Below are 19852 nucleotides of genomic sequence, written 5' to 3' on the forward strand. Positions count from 1 at the left end.
TTACAGAAATGTCACCCTGATTGAAAATATATTTCTTTTCAAATTTTGTCCCAATATATCCAGGGGAAAAAAGTAGAGGTTTGTAAGACAATCTAGTTCCTGTACAATCCTATTTTCACCTCTAGTCAGACCCAGATTCTAGATCTTTCACTAAAATCCTACGTGTGCTAGGTATGGAGCCTAAGAAAAGAGAAATCCTTGCCATCTGAAGAAATTTGGACTGGGAAAGGACTGGAGTTGGGAACTGAACGTATATGGAAAGGATCTTTCAGTAGGCATTTAAATCAGATTTAACAATCATTTATAGGAAGTTTGTTGGATGCTGGAACTTACTCTAGACTCTGGGAATTCCCAAAAAAGTAAGTCAAGACCCCTGCCTAGCAGAGCTCACCTTCTAGCCATGTAAACAGATGACCTAAATGCAATGTGGTCAGGCATAATTTTGATACATACAAAGTACAGGAAACTTTGTCTAGGGGAGCTAGGAGAGGTTTCCCGGAAGAGGTGATAATTGAGCTGGACCTGAAGAATGAACATAAGATCTCCTTGCAGGATAAGTGTGGAGGGGGTCAAGAAACTTTGCAGGTCCACAAAGAGGCATGTGCTAGGTCAGAGATGTACTAGAGTATATGATGTGATAGTTGGAATACAGGATGGGTGGAGACGCATGAAGACACAGGTTGTGAAGGATCCTGACCGCTGCTTGACAAATTTTGAACTTTCAGCTTCAGGCAATGGGGAACCACAGATCCTTTTTAAGCAGTGGAGTAACACTATCAGAGCTGTGTTGCTAAGAGACCATCCTAGCAATAAATATCAAACTTAAAGGAGAAAAATATTATCAACTGAAAATGAACATTTTTATATATGTTTTTTCATTTTCATATTAATCATTAGGAACATATCATCCTCTCCCTTAATAATACAGGCACTCTGGGAGCTGACCTCATCACTCTTCATTCATTCAGCTAAAATTTCCTAAACAGTAAGTTACTCTATGTGAAACCTGCAGTTACAGAAATTAATTTAGAGGCCCTTGATCTTGAGGGAACCCAAGGCCACAACATAGGAAAAGCAGGGGAATAAAATATCATGTTATAAGCCAGTAAGTATTATAATTGGGATATTAATAAAAGTATATAATGGTGGTCGATGATGACTGATCTTTCTATCTTGGAGTCCCTCCACGGAGATATGGATTCCTTCCAGTATAAGAAGAAGATTTATTTGAAGCAAATATTCAATATTCAGAGGAATATGTTCAATATTGAATTGGATCTACTTATCTGGAGGTGGGGAGAGATAGAGAGTGAGCAAGCATGCAGAAACACATGCATATACACAAAGGAAAATACAGAGTCCTGAGAAACAATAACATGTAATAAGGAGAAGGAAAAGAAAGAGAAGTCCATAAAGAAAACCAAGGAGAGTGGTCAGGAAGAGAGGCAAATAAGAGGAGTATAGGTAAACAAATTAGCAATTCTCACTGAAAACTACTCTGGATCAAGTTCTGCGTTAGGCATTAGAGAAACAAATGAAGAGGACAGTCCATGAGCCATGACCCTCTGGCAGGAAGTTGAACACATCTCATCTGAACTATGTCTGTATGACTTCTGATGATAGAATTCAGTCTGAAGAGGGAGGATATCTTCTAATCTAGTTTATGACAGAACTTTAAGAAAGAAGAAATGGCTGGTAGAGTCATCTGCTACAGAGACATTTGAGGAGGATGAGGGCTATAAGAGAGGCTTTTGACTTTGTTGATTAGGAATTCATGGTAATTTGGTGATACAAGATAGCAGGGTCAGTGCAGAAACAAGGACAGAGAACTAACAAAAAGCAAGGTTATGGTGGATTAGGAGGTTAAACAGTGAAGCAATTTTCAGGAACTACTTTTTTTAAGAAGGTTGTATTGAGTGAACTGAAGAATGATGGAATGGGCATTGGAAAGATTTTTTTTTTTTAAGTTGGTGGTGACTTGACTGTTTACAGGCTGAGAGATCAACACATGAGAGACCGAATAAGATGACATTTGAGAAGAGGCCATTGGATTGATGAGTTTTGTGAGAGCAGAGACTGTAGAGCTGTGGAAGCAGGTGATATGGGAGTGCCCCTAATCTCAGTCCTAAAGACCCTTTGCTTGGCTTAGGGGTTAAAGTAGAGGTTCAAAAGAGGCACTAGAGGTTGGAGGCTGCAATTTGCAATTCAGAGAAGAGTGGAGGAGAAGTAGGATAAGGGGAGAGAAAGTTGATTTAAACCATAACAAGCATGGTTCAGATGAGATGAGCAGGATCAGCTTCCTGTCAGAGGAGCATTACCTATGGCAGAGAAGTGAAAGAATCTCTGTATTTTCAACCTCCCAAAACTTGCAATTATCCCTCTGCTTTGGAATAAAAATTGGTATGGTCCAGCCTGTAGGCAGTGGAAGGTACAAAAATGACTCTTACAAGTGGCCTGTGGTATAGAAGAAAGAAAAGTTGGTTTAAAATCCAAGTTTTCTGCTTACTAAATCATTTGAGCTCTATGAACTTCTCTTTTCTTATCTGTGGAAAGATAACTCCAATCTCCTAGAATGGTTGTGGGGATTATATGAGAGGATGTGCATAAAGCATCCAGCACAGTGTCTGGGACAAGGTAGCCATTAGTTAACTGTTGGTTTCCTTCCCACACTTCCCCTGTTTCCCTAGTCCTATCAGCACAGTCCTATCATCCTTCTCCCTGTTTATTCTTAATAGATAATGAGAATATGTGAAAACCTATGGATGCTGGGAATCTATGCAATGATGTCCAAGAGCTTACCATCTCCTGGAGAGTCAAGCTGGAGAGAGAGGCCTGCAAAGTGCCCCTCCTCTCACCTCCATTGCCAAGCACTGAGATAATCCAGGTAGCTTCCAGGAAGTCTGATAGCATCAGTGGGTCAGAGAAATAGGCCTAATATGTGGTTTGAGACACTCTGAGCAGTCATAGCTTTGCTTAATACAGTGAAGCAGTATCTGCTTCACAATGCTGAAAGCAGCAACAGATCCCACTACAAGTCCCACAGAGATTTATGCTCAGGTTCAGGTCCAGCCTCAAAGATCCCTGGAGTGAGAGCCACCCATAGAGACCCAAAGCAGTTCCAGAGAAATCCCTAGTCACATAAAAAGGAATCATTCCCCATACTTGTATTATCATTTTACAGTTTAGAAAGCTTTATTCACATGTTAGGTGAGGATTAATCTATATGTATACATTTGTGTGTGTTTAATATAAAATAATAATGTTTAAAATAAAATTACATAACACAATTATTATAATAATTAAAATATATAATATGAACTGATTTATAATTTATACTAATATTTAATATAGATATTAAAGAATCCAAAGCCTAGAGAGCTTTACTTAGTCTGGATCATCCTTCAGATCTCAGTTTTGGACAGTTTTGAAGAAAAACTTCCGTAAACTCTTATACCACATTAGATTTACTATTATTTTCTCTTATAATGCACTCTATTTATCATACATAATACTTTGTATTTTTATTTTGGTAAGTGCCTCTTTCCCTCACTAGAGTATGAGTTCCAAAAGAGCAAGGTCCTGTTCAGTCATATTATCTTTGGTATTTGTCACCCAGACCTTTTGACAAAATCATGAATGGGAGAAGAGGACTCTTAAAGACTATGTCGTCTACCACATTTAAAAAGAAGAAAAAGAAGATAAAAGAAGGGAATTACCCAGGTTCATACTACAAGGATGAACCATGGCATAGCTGGCATGGAACTCAGTCTCCCAATACTCTGTCCAGGGCTTTTTCAATGCATCATTAATCCTGATTACATTTGGGCCCCAGCTCATCAGGAACCAGGGTTAAGGAAAGGCCATGGCATTCAATATTTAGATGTCACTTCCTTTTCAGACCTGCTCAACAGGAATGATTATTTTTCATCAACAAATACTTATTGAGCACCTACTATCAAGAATACACAGTCCTAGGCACTAGGGATATTGTTATCAATAAGATAGAATCACTACCCTCAAGGAACTTTACAAAGGACAACAGAGAAATAAAAATGTAAAATGCCGCCAGAAACTTTTGTATTATATGCAACGGGAAAAATCACTTTAATATATAAATAACTCCAAAAATCAATTAAGGGAAATAAATCAGCAGATTAATAGAAAACTAGGTATAATAGACATGGCTCTTACCTTCACAGAGCTTGTAATCTAGTAGAAAAACCCCTTTCCCTCCAAGGCAAGGGGAGTGGCTGGGCTGCAAGGTTTTAGAGGGCCAAAGGAAATGTTGAGCTCTTGAGTATTCCTTCTCATGCTTTCCTAGGGCACAGCTAATAAATATTTGAATCTCAGCTCTTCCACTTACTAAACATGTGAGGAAAATTGCTTAATTTCTTTGAGTTTCACTGTCCTCATTTGTAAAATGGGGGTAATATTTATTCTACATGGTAGTTGAGAGTAATAAGGGATATAATGTGAGAGTACTTGGTTCCTAATAAGCCCTCAACAAAACTTGTGTTTCCTTCCATTTCCCACTTCCCATTCTGCCTAGAACTGAGAATTCAGGAGCAGTGCCCCTTCTTAGGACAATATATAGCTTTTTAGCTGCTTACCTTGTATTACCTGGCCTTGACAGTAGCTCTCAGGTATACTGCTTTACTAAAATACCATAATGTACCTATTTACTAGCTCCATTTTTAAGTGGGCAAATGAATAGCCAGAAATATTAGTAATTTACCCAAGGCCCCACAGCTAGAAAGTAGAAAATTAGAATTCAAATCCCAGTCTTTGAACTTCAATTTCAATGCTCTTGTCACTGTAGCACAAGGCCTCACATGACAGACTGCAATGCCTGTCGCCAGTCAAGAGCCCACTGTGAGTGTCTTTAATATTTTTTATTTCCCAGTTAATCTAATTGTAACACTATTTAACAGTAAGAGATATTTGTCCATCTGTATTGTAATATCTGTTTTTGGGTTGGAAAATTCAGGTTGTACATTTGAGGTTGTGAACTTCCTATTGCCATACAAATTGTGAGGGTTGACACTCAAGATGAAATTGTGGAAACTGACGTATGCAAATATAAGACAGGAACATTAAAGAAAAGAGTCGGTGACTAACCCTATAGAGAAGTATGTAGGAATTGACTCCTAAATCAGTGCTAAACCAAGTTCTAGTATCCTAGTTTTAGATGTTTAGCTGTAGTGTAAGCTCAAGTATTTGGCCTAAATTATCTTTGTGTACCCCCAAATGCACCATCTTTGCCCTTCCTTTAGTCAATGGAAATGCTGGGAAGGTTAAAATGATCTGTTTGTGCCAAATCAGTGACATCAGGGGCACCAACCTGAGTCTGAATCAGGCATATATATTCTAAAGAAATTCCATTTTGTTCCTTTCAAATATATGCAGTGGCTGTTGGAAGTTGGTTCATCCTTCCTTCTCTTCCCATCCATTCAAAACTGCTGCCTAGAGGTTTTTACCCTTGGGTGCATCATTGTATGAAACAGATGAGAATGGTTGAGTAGGGTCACTTCATTTGTTTCCATCACAGATAGAAGCTTCTGAAGGTCTCTGCCTGGGAATAAGGTACAGGAAGTGAAGAGTGAAACCAGTTTGCTTATCTAAGTCTTTAAATAACTCTCCAGAATTCCTACCTTATTTCTTTTTTCTTTCTAAGCTAAGCAAATATGAGCTTCAGCTCAGCCTGCCTAATGAACATAACTTGGAAATTGAGGGTTTTCTGGATAAAATTGCCCTTGTAGACAGAGATAAATAACTTGAATTTGATATTTATTAGCTAGAGCTATACTCCATTTCTGTAGATGGCTTAGAAATTCTTACCGTTCATAAATTATTGCATTACATTTAAAGCATGCCTCTGTTTACTAGCTGTTTTACTCTAGGGAAGTGAAGTGATCTACCTGAACCTCAGTTCCTCATCGGTCAAATGGGTATAATTATAGTATCTCCCTCATAATTTTTGTGGGGCTATTATATAAACTAATATATGTAAATGACTTGAGACAGTGCTTTGTAAGTTCACAATACATGCTTATTATTATTATAGTACAAAATGAATATCTTGGTAGGTCCAAGATTTTGCCTGATTTTTCCTCGAGTACTTTTGGTGTGTTGGATAGGACTTTGGGCCACTATTATTCTAGTATGTCTATAGATATTCAAATATATTATTAGGCTTATATTTACCCTGTTACATCAGTGGTCCTTCCATTCACACAAGCTATGTTCTTCCTTATCTCTGCACTTGTACTCATAATCTTCCCTGTGCCTGTAATATCCTTCTCTGACTGTTGATCTTATTATTCTTCAGGGATCTTTACAGATGCTGCCTTTTCTGTGAAGTCTTTTGTCCAATTCCCAAAAGAAAGGGAATTAACTTTCTTTTCATGGCCTAGGCTTCAAATTCTTTGTCTTAGAGATGGAAAGGCACAGTATCACCTCTACTTTCTCTGGCTTCTCATGCCTCACTGGATAAGTTTCAAATCCTCAACATAACATACAAGGCTTTCACTAATTTGGCCCCTACTTACCTCTCCTACCTTGCTTCAAGCTGCTATCTTTCAATCACTCTATTCCAGGTCACACCAGCCTCTTTATCCTCCTGGAATATGACACATTTTTTACCATCTTGGAGCCCTTACACATGTTGTTTCTTCTGCCTGGAATGGCTTTTCACCAATTATTCACTTGTCTCACTCCTCATTCTTCAGTCTCATTTCAAAAGTTACTTTTTCTAAGAGGTTTCCTTGACCTATCCAATCCTTGTGGATTAAGTTCTCTTGTATGTATTCTCCCAGCTCCTTTTTATCACATGTACTTGTTAATTATTTGTTTAACAACTCTTTTTCCACCACACTGCAAGTGACAAGGAGACAGGCATCTTATTTCTCTTGTTCATCTCTGTATGTGGAGTGCCTCACACCATACCTGTTACTTAGAAAACCTTCAACATATATGCATTGAGTGAAGTAATTTTGTCTAGTCTTATTGAAGAGATGGAAGTATGAAGACCCATAGATGGAGAGAGATTTACTCAGGGTCACACAGAAAATCAGTGACAAAGAAAAGACTGTAGCCCAAGTCTCTTGACTTTCAGTGCAGTGCTCTTTTCCAGGCACCTCCACTATATTGCTTGTTTCTTCTACATGCTTTCTATCAATCTGGCTCTTGGACTAGGCTGTGAACTCCTTGAGGGCAGGAACCGTATCTTATATGTGTGCTGTCCAATGTTGTAGCTACTAGCTACATGTGGCAACTGAACACTGGAAACATGGCTAGTCCAAATTGCTATGTACTATAAGTATTAAACACATACAATACTTCAAAAAATGTGAACTATTTCACTGATATTTTTTTACATCGCTTGTAGGTTAAGATAATATTTAGGGTGCATTGGGTTAAATAAAATATATTATCAAAGTTACTTTCACCTGTTTGTCTTTCAAATTTTAATGTGGAAATTAGAAAATTTGTGGTTCATGTTATATTTCTATTAAATATATATTATTGCTTTGTTGTATATTTATTTTTTCCCTTGGTGCCAAGCACAGAGTTTTGCATCTAGTAAATGCTCAACACACTGTTGTTGAATAAAGTTGAACTGTAGTTGGTAAGTTAATTGCTGCCACCTTTTTTGTCATCATCACTGGGTTTGTGGGAAACCTCACAATGAACCCTTTGTTCCCAGACCGAGGGGTACATGAAGTTCTTCAATCCTGGCTTGGGGTGCCCTGTACATTGCATTAGCCTTTGGGTTTCCTTTCAGAGGAAGCTCCAGTGCAATCATATGCACAGCAATCACCAGGGTTGAGATGGAGTGTGTGGACACCAGTCTCTTGCACAAGAAGTGGCTTCAACTTTGCAGTTGTTCCTTGCACTTCTTTTTGACAGGCTTCCAGTGGAAGATGGGACTGCAGATGAAAAGGGAAATTAACTTGAGGTTGAAGAGGACCTTCATGGAGGTGAGATAAGCTAAATAATGTGGGGACCTTGGGCTATGAGGTCTCCTTCATTTGTTTATGCACTGACACATTCATTTGCCCAACTCACAGTTCTGTGGCAACTATTTCATTCACAGCCCTGTGGAGAAAAGAAAGGATCAAACACAGTTCCTATTTTGGGCAGTTTCTAGTCTCCTGGGAAAAATAGACACATAAGTATGGTATGGACAATTTCTTGAGATCAGAGGCAGGAAATGCAGGGAGCAACTAATTTCACTGAAAGAGGGGTGGTAAGAGAAGGCTTTCCAGAGATAGTGAGCATGATTATTTTCTCTACCCATCTTTTCAGATCTAGCTAAAATCCTATTTTTCTAAGAACCATTTGAATCATCACTACTTCCTGACCCCCTGTCCTGGAAGAATCATGCCTTTACCCACTCCTCTACTAGCTTTGTACATTTGTCAGATCACTTATCTCATGCTGTAGAAAGACATAATTCTTTGGGTACATGCCTGTGTCCTTTTCCCTTCCAGCCCTAGTCTCCCTTAATATGATGTGGTGATGGAGGCTCAGACAAGCTGTGCATGAGTTTTTCAAAGGTATGTAGTTAATAAGTTACAGAGCTGGGTCTACAACTCAGAGGCTATAACCTAGAGTCTAAGACACAGAGACTGACTCAAAATTCATTGCTCTTTCCATTATATCACTGAGTACACATTATAACACTGAGTACACAGGGTACACTGATCCCAATTGTACCCTGAATAAATGAATGTGTTGCAGTGTGGGACCCCAGCACTGCCTGCCTGCTCCCCACATCCAACTCTCTTCTCCCTCATCCCCCTACATAGACATAGCCCAATCAAAGAGTACCCAAAATGCGAGGACTTTATGTCTTTTGGTTAGACAACAGATCTAAAGTAAAAGTGCCCTTTGTGCTGTTGCTGCAAAGTTGTCACTTCTCAACATGCTTTGTATTTGTGAGGTAAAGAGGAGCCCCAAGGAGCCCAAAGCTCTTTGCTCCAATTCAAGTCTTCTGCATAGATGGCATGATTTGTCTGTTCCTGGCTCCTAATACTCTCCTTAATGGACCTATTGTGGGGCTCAGTGTGGCCACCATTAATTCTACTTTATGTGAAGACATTGTCTCCAGAAGCCCAGTAGATATCTTAACTGATAACTGAGATAAAAAGGAGTGATTAGCTGTACTTAATCTCCATGGTGTGAGAAGGGCAGGTCCCACCCTAGTGAAGTGCCTGGAAGAAAAGCCTGTCTCCCCCCCCATGCTTTGGTCATAAAGCAAAAAGAAAAAGGAAATGAATCTTTCTAGAAGCCACATCTGGGGAAACTGGTCTCAGGACCAAGTCAATAAATTATTATCATAGAAGGAAGTTTTCTGCAGAATAGTGTGAGTGCAAGTGAATCCCTATCTCAGACTGACCCTAGAGTCTCTAGGCCCTGCAACCACAGGGAAGCCCACAGTGATGGAGGGGCAGAGATAGAGGGTGTTATGAAGGATTCAGGAAATGTTTGAGTTGAAGAGGCCACCAAGATCATCTGATCCAATCTCTGTTGGTTAAGTGGGAAACCAAGGCTAAAGGAAGGAACTGAACCAACAGACCTGGGACTATGTCACTGGACTCCTGGCTTTCAGAATATGGTTTCTTCTCTTAAACCTGAATTTATAAGACTACATGTAGTATGGAAAGATTATTCACCAGGGCTTGAGTACTGCCCAGGATCCTACTTCTGCTATGTAGATTAAGGGCTGGGAGTTGGGTACTGCAATCACTCAAGGTGATCCCAATTGTACCCTGAAAGCATTGCAAAAATTACCTCTCCCATGGCTGTTATCAGGATTCATGATGTAGAGCATTGCATAATGGGAATCCAAAATCTTTCTGGCTATGAACGGGGACTGCCCAAAGGTTGCAAACACAAGCAGTTAGGAAGCCGCTCACTTTCTTCTGATAACTTTCAGGTCTCTCATGAAGCCTGAAGGTCACAGTTGAACTTAGGGGTCTGGCACCGTCTTATCATTCTCTAGGTCAACTACTTTCTTCTTTTCTTGTGACCAATGTGAGAGAGTAGAAGAAGCCTAACATTTGGAGTCAGAAAGATATTAGGGCAAATCCTGTCTTCTTCATTAGTTCTTAGTTTTGTGTTCTTAGGCAAGTCACTTTACTTCTTTGTGTCCAGTTCCCTCACCTATAAATACACATAATGATAATACCATACCAAAGTGTTGTTAGTTAAATGAGGTAACACATGTAAAACACATAATAAATACATCAGTAGATGTGAATTTCCTTCTGTAAGCCCCTTGGATACCAGAATGTGATCTCTGGTCAGAGCTTTGCCAACAAGTCCAGCTTCATTGGCATGGTGACCTGTAGAGTTTCACAGGGCCCCATTCTTGGCTTAATGTTCTGCTATCACCATCCTGAAATTCTTAATGTTTTTAATGAGGCTTCTCATTTTCCTTTTGTATTGAGCCCTGCAAATTATATAGCTGTTCCAGGGGAAACACCAGGCCAAGGGAGAGTATTAGGTAAAATACCCTAAAATGAGTATTTTAGGGATTCTGACAGAGTGAGAAAACATATTATTTGGAATTGATAGAAATAAATTTAACTTCCAGCTATGCTGCTAATTTGCTTTTTGTTATCAGGCATGTACTTTCTTCCTTCAGAATGTCCATTTATCAATTTTGATACTGGGATTTTCATTTGATAATGTCTCAGCTCTGACAATCCAGGATTCCCTCGTTAACTCTGGGGGAACCTCCCTGATCCATAGTCAGAGCCTAGGGCAGCCAGGGGCTTTCTCCTCCAACTCTTTGCAACTTGAGGAGCCAGTATCTGTTGGAGGTCATCTGGGAGTGGTTAGGGGCATGGCAGTGGGTACTGTTGTTGCAGTAGCAGACCCTTTCACAACAACACTGTTTTGTCATTTTGCACCCAGATTTCCGTTGGCTAACCTCAGCCTTATCTTCCTCATTTCTGTTTCCTCTTGAAGACACCCAGGGACCTTCAAAACTCACGACCTTCCTGCTCAAGGCATAAAGCCCACTTCCCTCTGGTCTCTGCAGGTTGGGAACCTGTGCCTCCTCGAAGACCAAGGAACCACTCTAGCAACAGGTATAGTATCCACTTGTCATCTCTGCATGGATTCCCAAGCTGCGGCAGTGTCTATGGCTATTAGGGGTGGCTTAGACCTGCTCATGCCATTTTCCTTGGACCCTCCTTAGGGATCCTGGGTCATGGGTGGGTGAAAAGAAGGTTCCCATTAGTCTTCTATCTTGGAACTTCTAAACAGGTTGCTTAAGAGAAGCCACATAGAAGTGGAATGTTCTTTGTAGCCAGAAGTTAGGAAATTTTAGTAGCAGTCCTGGTTTTGCCATTTACCCATTATGCATGTTTGAGCAAACCCTTTCTCTGTTCTAAGACATATTTTTTGGTCTCTTCTGCAAAAAAGAGGAGGGGAAGGAATAAATGAATAGTGCCTAAAGACTCTTAGTTTTTATATCCCTTATTTTCATGGTTGTTCAGCCCTCTTTTAAGAAAGAACTTGAGAGTGATGCTGAGTAAATATCTCTGTGTGGGGCTGAACAGGGTCTTGATACATGCCTGCAAAAAAATCCAGACTTCTCCCAGTAAGAGGTGGCCTAATTGGGTCAGTTGCAGAGTATAGGTTCTGCTGCTTGTGAAGGTGTGCTAGCTTTCCCAGAGTAGATCAGGGGACAAATGATATTTTATGTGGTATAAAAGACCAGGAAAAGAGCTTTCAGAGTCTCTTATTATCACTCCATGTATATATCCATCTTTTCTTCCTATGGGTTTGACCAGCCTTTCTCAACTGAACCTTATTTTCTTGCATATACTCTATTGGATAGGGATAGACTAGAATATCAAAAGTGGAAATTAAACAAATCTAGTTTCAACTCAGCTACTGACTCTTTCCATTAGACCTGTGGTTGCATGGTCTATATGGCTCTTCAACTACCATTGTACTAAGAAGGACTCTTTAGCAACCCCACACCTCTCTTCTTTTTGATGAAGTCAGAAAAGGTGTTCAGGAGGTTGTGGGAACCTCCAGTTTACCCAGGTCTTCTCACTGGAGCTGTTAACCAATTAAGGTGAAGAAAGAAAAAAGGACGGTACCAGCCCAGCTCTCTCTCCCATGCCACCCTGAATTCAAACTCTATTGATTAGCTTCCTTGACTGGCCTCCATCCACTGCTCCAGGGACTGACCCAAGGTATCTTCAGGATCCTACAGAGGAGGCTTTGGAAAGCTTACCAGTTTCCTAACTACTCTTCAAGGTAAGTCTTCTTTTCCCTATTTCCAGAGAAGACATCAGAAGCTCCGAGAAAGATTTGCCCAACTCCACGATTGGCTAGTTGTTGCCCAAGTCAACATTAGGATCTAAGTTTGTCTGATTCTTTCCACTATACTATATCTGGTGACTATGATTGTTGCTTTGGCTAAAAGAGCCACACTTCTGGGTGCCTGGGGATGGCTTGGATAAGTAGAGAGGGAAACAAAAGGATAGATGGAAAAGTCAGTTTACAGCCTTAAGTTTGAAGTTACTCCCAGATCTCAAATTGGAGGTACATGTTACCCCCTCACCAACATACATTTAACTAAAAGACTTAAGATTTAAATTTAAAAAATCTGACCTTTTATAGAAAGACAACCCCCTTTGCCTTGTCTTAGCTGGGACAGGGGGCCTCAGAGGGGAGTTTCCCATTCCTGATAACCTTGGAATGTTTCTCACTTTTCATGGCAGTATTTAATATAGGCCAGCTACTTTCTCACAGACCAACTACTACATCTAGGAAGGGGAGAATTTTGACATAGACTACCTAGAATTTTTTTGGAATGGAATCTGAGTGTTGCCAAGGGAATTCTCCCAGAAGTTCCAGGCCTGACCATGCTCCTGGAAGCTTCCTTATTTTCCTGATGGCTATAGTTTGAGGGATCCCAATGCCTATCTTTTGCCATTCTTGTTGATGTGTCTCCCTTTTCTCAGAGAGATAACAGAGCAGGGAGTTAAAAGGATCAATGAGGAAAGCTGGGGGGCACAATGGGGTGATATAGGGAACAGCCCTAAACCGAACAGTTTGTATGACCTTTAGCAACTATCTTCTCTAGTATGAGCCTTTGTTTCCTCATTTATAACATTTATAACATGAGTAGGTCAAACTAGATGATGGTCCTTTTATAGTTGCCATTTTAGAGTCCTGATGGGACAAAGGGACCATATTAGGCAAGGCTGATGACATAAGAAATTCCTGTTTCATGTGTCCTGACCCTGTCAAATCAATTGCCAATGGTTCTTGCTTTCTTGCTGGTAGTACAGTCACCATTTTTTTGAACATTTGTTATATATTTCTCACAATAACTTATTGGGTAAGTACTTTATTTATACACATTTTGTAGATATGGAAAACAAGCTCAGAGGAGAAATTATCCAAGGTTTCCAGAGCCAGGATTCAAACCCATGTTTAATCTTAAAGCACAGGTTCATAACTAGAGCACTGTTAGAATATAGTTGGAGAGTGTTGAGAAGTAGCTGCATGGACACCGACTCTGGAGCCTGGTCCTTTCCCAAGGTCAGGAAGGTAGGGCAGTAACCAAATTGTTCTCTCTATGTTGCATAGAGGAGGCTACTGAAGCTCAGGAAATCTACAAATGCCATGGCTATGAGACTTATACTTGAGGACCTCCCTAGCTGACACTGGAGCCTCATCTGTGGTCTCAACTGAGCCTTCCCTACATACACTCAAGATCTATCTTCTGATTAGGAGACTTTATGCCTATTTTTCTCACTTCCTTATTCTGGTCTTTATCTAGTCCCTACAGCCTCTGCTGTTTCCCTGGGGCTCAGGATGTGACTTGTTTTTCTCTTTTCCCTTCTAGGATTACATCTCTCAGGAAGAGCTCATCTCCCACTGAAGCTCCTGGCCCAGGCTTCTGCAGTGCCATGCTCCGTGTATTTGACAAGCTGAGTTGGACACTCCATGTGGTAGAGTGTCAGTTTGTCAAATACCCCAAGTGTGGCACATGCTTAACATCGTAGGCCAGGACAGCTGAGATACAACAATAGACTGCCAGCTGGACACAAGAATGCTCAGCAAAGCTCTTACAAGTTATTTTCAGTCACTTGGAAGGATCTGAAGCACTGTATCTGAGGGTGCCAGGGGAAAAATGAGGCAGATCTGGGAACTACAGCCTTGGGCTGTATCTATATACAGTATGGGAACCTGAGGGGGCACAGCAGTCTTGAGAAGGTATACAGGGAACAGTGATGGAAGTGCTCCTTGATTCATTATTTTCTTTCTTCATGTTCCCCTTTTAGAGTGTCCCAGCAAGGACACTAGAGTTCTCATACAAGTATCATGGTGGGGCTTAGAAACACCTTCTCTGACATTCAGCCTTGGCTTTCAAACACACTGAACTTACCTGTCTCTCTCCTTTTCTTCATGCCTTTTCTTCTTCTGGGAACCATCTTCTCCATTTCTCTCCACTTGCCCCATTCTTTCTCATTCTTCCTGACTCAGCTAAAGTCTCCCCAGGGATTTTTAAAAGTCAACATGTACTCTTTCCTTTTTTCATTCTCAAAGCTCTCCTTGCTTGGGTCCTTGTATTTTCCCTTTTATCGTGGCTCAATGGCACTTCTTGAATTGTTGGTGAACTTTTCCAGGGGATATTTTTGAATCCCCCACTAGATTGCAAGCTTCTAGACAACAAGACTGTTTCCTTGATTATTGTTTCCCCATTCCATTCCCACTCTAGCCCTTATCTCAATACTGTGGTTATAGAAATTACTCAATAAATGTTTACTGATTGATTGACTTTTCACTAGTCCATTAGATTTTGGCCTTTGGGGAAAATTCCACTCAGTAATTTTGTGAGAAAAAATTATATCATGGTCACCACAATGTTACAAGGTATGTGAAGTAATTGCCAAATGGAGGGTTTTCTTCCTGTGAAATAAAGTCAAGGACTGGAGAAAGTGGACAAAATGTGGGCTTAGAAGAAACATTTTCCTAGTCTATATGATTGTGGATTTCCTTTTTTTCTGTGGGTCATCTACTGGGTCTAATGTTCAATGCAACAAAATTTGGGAAACTGCCTTAGAGGAACTTCCTATCTTTCCTGTCTTTCAGAGATCTCTTTTTACTTCTCTACTTTCTCCTGACCAGTCACCTGCCTAAGACATATCTTATGTTATCATCATCCGATTTTTGTTTAGCCTATTCTAGCCCTATACCTAGGACTCTTATATTAATTTGTCTTGTTAAACTGTAAGTTTTTGGGGAAAGATGATCTCTAGAAGTTTCCTGCTGAAATGAATATATGCTCTTAGGAGTACACAGATCTGATTTCTGGCTTCTGTTCTACCACAGAGTTGATGTGTGTTACTTTAGACAAGTCATTGTTCCTCTCTTGGCTTCATTTCCTCATTTTTAATATGGGATAGTTAGAATTAGTAATCTTTAAGGTAAGACAAGAGACTCTGATATATCCATGGGGGTCCACAGCTTCTATGGACAGGGTTTTCTGGATTTGGAGCTCTTTTGGCCAATGGAAATGAACCTAGGAATTCTCTCCCAAACCTAAGTAATTCCTTTCTTTAAGGTTAATAGTATAATGGCAATTTTCAAAGGCTGTAGGGTCTGGACACAGAGCTGTTTAATGAAGGAAGCTGAGGTTTCCATTGGGTGGGGGATAGATTTGTTTCATAGATTTGTAAGCATGATGGGGAAGAAGAGGTTGCTTTTGTCACCAGCTATATGAAGCTGGCATCTGGGGATTAGGAAAATGCTGAGGTTTTGACCATGGGCTTGGTAGGTTAGAGGTGGTAAAGTGGATGACTCCTCCTTGTGAACTATTGTGTACTGTTCTGACTTCTGTAATCATTCAAAGGGGGAGCAGTTCTTGGTGAAACCTGGGCTGACCTTGGGGCTGCATTGGAACTAGAGTGGCAACCTGTTAGCTTCCATGAAGAGTGAAGTTGATATGACATGAATTACATGAGGGAAAGGAAACAGTGTTGGTCTGGCCCAGAACAGGTCCTAATAGAGGAGACTGATATAAAGGTATATGCATAAGGTGTATGCACAGACACACAAACACACAGACACACACACACACACACACACTCTTATTCTCCATTCCTGCTTGAGGTAAAAGACTTCCTTGCTCTGACCCCAACCCCACAGGAGGAAATGTAGGAAGGGGTCAGGAGATAAAGATGACCTATAAATAATACAACTACACCAAAGATTTTAGAATTCCAGGAGCTGGGAATCCTTGAGGGTAGTCAACCACACTTTGGAAAGAAGAGGATCCCTTTATCTCTGCATCCATAGTCCCCTGAGACAGAAGAAGAGCTCCTTCTTTTTTAGGTTTCCAACTGGTCTGGGCAGAGTCATCTAGGTGGAACTAGAAGGATGGTTAGGAAGGGAATATAAGGCAGTTGAATACTGTTTTACCAAAGATTCATTGTGCTCCAACTGGGTCCACCTCTGAAGCAAGGTAAGGGTTGCATGGTTGGGAAGGAGAAAGACCAAAAAAAAAAAAAAAAGAGGTACTATCCATACTCCCAGGGCCCCAACTATTTCAAACCAGTCTCACATTAACCACTGTTTACAGGTCCTTAATTTTACCAAGGTTGCTATCATGATTAAATATTTATTGAGAGCCCAAAAAATATCAGAGCACTAGACTCAGTGCATAAGCAGAATTTAATCCTGGCTTGTTTAAACATGGGATCTAAATTAAAAGCTACCTAACCCTGGAGTAAGGGAAGTGGTCCTGGACACAACTGGTCACTTGAGCTGGCAGAGATGATCTTCCCTCTGGTCTTTGTGGCAAGAGGCCAAAGTTGAGTTGTGTCTGGAAGCATGATGACCAGGTTCTAGGGCTATGGGCACTTCTCTCTGGTGTTTGAAGAAAAGCATCAGAAGCCCCAGGTGAGGATGCTAGAAGGGCCTAGAGCCTGACCTAGCAGCATGCTTGCTTGAGGTGCATATGGCAACTTCTAGACAAAGCCAGTCACTTCTAGGAATCCCAGTGTTGGCAAAGAAGACATGTTGGGCTATCCAAGAAGAGAGAGAGCAGGAAAGGGGGCCATGCAGAAGGCAAGGACTGAATAGCAATTATGTCAGCAGACTCTGTCCTAGTAGGGCATTTTTAACAGACACTCTTGCCCTCAGCAGACAGATGCTCATGACCTTGGGGAACTGTGTGCAGCAGGCAATCGTAGTCACCGTTGATCTGGGTGATGATCTGGTAATCCTGGCCCAGGCAATTCTCATCAGAGTAGTTTGCCCAGAGTCTGGGAAGCTGGCTCTTCACTGGAGCAGCCACTTGTGTAGATGGCCACCCTCATGGTTTCACCAGAGTTGCTGGCCTCCCTGGCATGCACCCTGTTACCCAAGATCCCACCATCTATGAGGAAGAACTTGAGGCTGGGACCCCAGTTCCCCATCCTTCTGCCCCAATTCATGTCAGCTGACCCTCAGGCTCTTGTCACCTAGGGATTCTGGGAACAGACGGCTGGTGGATTTGAATTATCCTGGGTGCTTTTATCCAGGACAGAATCTCAAGTGGTGTTTCAGAGAGGAAGGAAAGCTGTGCCCTGACCTTGAAGGTCTCTGGGTTTAGGATTAGGTTTTTACGAAACCTCTTTTCCTCCATGCCAATGACCAACAGAATGGAGGGTCAGAATATGGAAGAGGAGAAGATGTCTTACCTGGCCACTTCATAGGCATGCTCTAGAAAAGAAGGAGGAATCAGGTCAGAAGTTTCCAAGCATGGACCCTGGATACCAGTCAAAAGGTGAGGGAAGGGGAGACTGTGAGAAGGATCTCAATATCTCTCAGCTTTTCAAAACCTGGGAGGTATTAGGAAGATGAGTTGAAACACAGGGATGCAGATTTTTCAGGGAAAAGAAGAGGAAGCTCACTTGGTCACTATTCCCTTTGGCTCTGACTCAGAACATTAGTCTGGAACAATTACTTTGTGTGGCTGAGGGAGGGACACTGGAACTGGACCTACTTCCCACCCAACAATCTTGCCAAAAATCCCTAAGGACTCCTTGTGGGAAAGTTGGCAGCCAGGCCGGAGCCCAGGAAGAAGGGGCTGAATTAGTCTGATGTCAGGAGCAATGGCCTAAGCCATCCCAAATGCATTTATCCCCATCATGCACCCAGGAGAGGTTCTGGAATAAGTCACCATTGTACCCTGGTGTCTGCGGAGAAGTATCTACATTCCATGCAGTCTTAAAGTCTCTAGAGCCTGGTACAAAGATGGATGTCTCTTGATTCTGTCCTCTAGGGGCTTACAATCTTTCAGTGATGTAACTGGGAATGCATGCATTAAAATAGCATATAATTATCAAATTACTATGTTGTACATCTGAAACCAATGTAATATTGTTTCAATGGAATCAGCTATATTCCAATAAAAAAGAAAACACACAACAAAGCAAACGTCGCATGCCTCAGGTCTTCTGCCCTGTGATAGACCCCTACATTTCCATATCTTGACTCCCCTATTGGCCTGGTAGCTTCCATACTGCAGTGGTTGTGTCTTTTTTGTTTTTATATGCCTAGTGCCTGGCACACATTAGGCATTCAGTAACTATGTATTAAATTGCATTGATGCCCTGAGGCTATCTACCTTATAGAGAGGTAGAAAACAGGAATTCTGGGAAGGAAAAAAAAAGCATTGAGGTATGAGGTGTATGGCTTATTTGCCTGTTTAACTCCTTTTAAAAGAAAACAGGTTTAAAGGAGTGGTGGGGGTTGAGAAGATAGGCTTTAGCCACATTGCAGAGGACTTTGAATGGAATGCTACATTTTGACCTATCTATCCTCGGGGCCATGAGAAGCCCTGAAAGGGCTTAGAAAAACAATTTTATATGGTTATAGTTTATACCATAAACTTGAGACTGTGATGAGTGTTTTCCTTTTAGTACTCTTGGGATTTGAGACATCTTGGGACTTTAGACATCTCCACAGTTTAATCTCATGGATCATAGTCATGCTAACTGGCCAAGACCAGAGCTTATACTTGACACCAAAAGAAAGAGACATTAAGGCTCCCTTTCTTCTTTGGTTGGAGAGACCAAAGGTGGAAACCAGGCTGTTTGGGAATAGGAGCTGCTACAGAGAAAGATACACTAACATTGGGTAAAATGTCTAGTGCAGCAGACATTGAGGTTTATCTAGATTTTACTTAGAAATCAATTTCCAATTTCTCCTTTTCCTCCTCTGTTGGCTCACAATTGTTATATAGCCACAACACCTTCATCTTAAAACTCCTCTGCTTAAAAATGTTTTGTGACATTTAGTGTCTTTGCAAAACCTAGAAGAGAAAGTCCCAGTCCCATAACCTGTCATGCAAGACCCTCTATAATCAGGAATGAACCTTCTTTTCCCATATTTCCCCCATTGCTCAACTACATGATTTTTTTTTTATTGACGACCCTACTCACAGTCATCTTTCAAACCTTTATACCTTTTCTCACCTAGTTCCCCCTTCCTGGAATACTGCTTCCTTCCAAATTGTTTTTATCAACCAAGCCCTGGTTAAGTTCCACCTCCTTTTGAAAGTCCCTGCTAATTACTCCAGCCCTAATGGACTCTCCTCTCCTGGATCACTTTAGCATTGATTGTCTTCTCTTGGATTTGAGTCTATAGCCTTTATTGCTAAGTATTGTTATTGATAAACTCCATGCTTCTACCCTGAATACCCTAAATACATGGTAAACAACTTTAGATCAACTCTTGTAAGCAACTTTGTGACTTCTGCTTTTCTTGAATCCTCATTAGATAATCTCTTATAAGGATGGCTGTGCTAGGCTGGGTACCAAAAATT

At 40.9% G+C, this 19852-nt stretch overlaps 1 protein-coding gene and 1 long non-coding RNA gene across 3 annotated transcripts in view; one reads left to right on the top strand and one right to left on the bottom strand.

Annotated features, from left to right (window-relative positions):
- The first annotated feature begins 7919 nt into the window (after nt 1-7919).
- LOC130681841 (uncharacterized) lies at nt 7920-14813 on the top strand. 2 transcript variants are annotated; one of them, XR_008995042.1, is made up of 4 exons: nt 7920-7979; nt 10978-11099; nt 12174-12282; nt 13883-14813. It is a non-coding gene; the product is annotated as an uncharacterized LOC130681841 (long non-coding RNA). The 2 variants fall into 2 exon arrangements; XR_008995043.1 differs by lacking the exon at nt 7920-7979 and adding an exon at nt 8541-8558.
- A 1827-nt stretch (nt 14814-16640) lies between these two features.
- The window catches only part of VSIG4 (V-set and immunoglobulin domain containing 4), a 32867-nt gene continuing 29655 nt past the window's right edge, over nt 16641-19852 (bottom strand). Inside the window, 3 exon segments of the mRNA XM_036892744.2 lie at nt 16641-17297; nt 17299-17397; nt 17724-17745. Of these exon segments, the coding sequence (XP_036748639.2) occupies nt 17162-17297; nt 17299-17397; nt 17724-17745 (257 nt within the window). The 3' untranslated portion in view covers nt 16641-17161.

This window comes from Manis pentadactyla, chromosome X (assembly GCF_030020395.1).
Source record: "Manis pentadactyla isolate mManPen7 chromosome X, mManPen7.hap1, whole genome shotgun sequence".
Lineage (NCBI taxonomy): Eukaryota > Metazoa > Chordata > Mammalia > Pholidota > Manidae > Manis > Manis pentadactyla.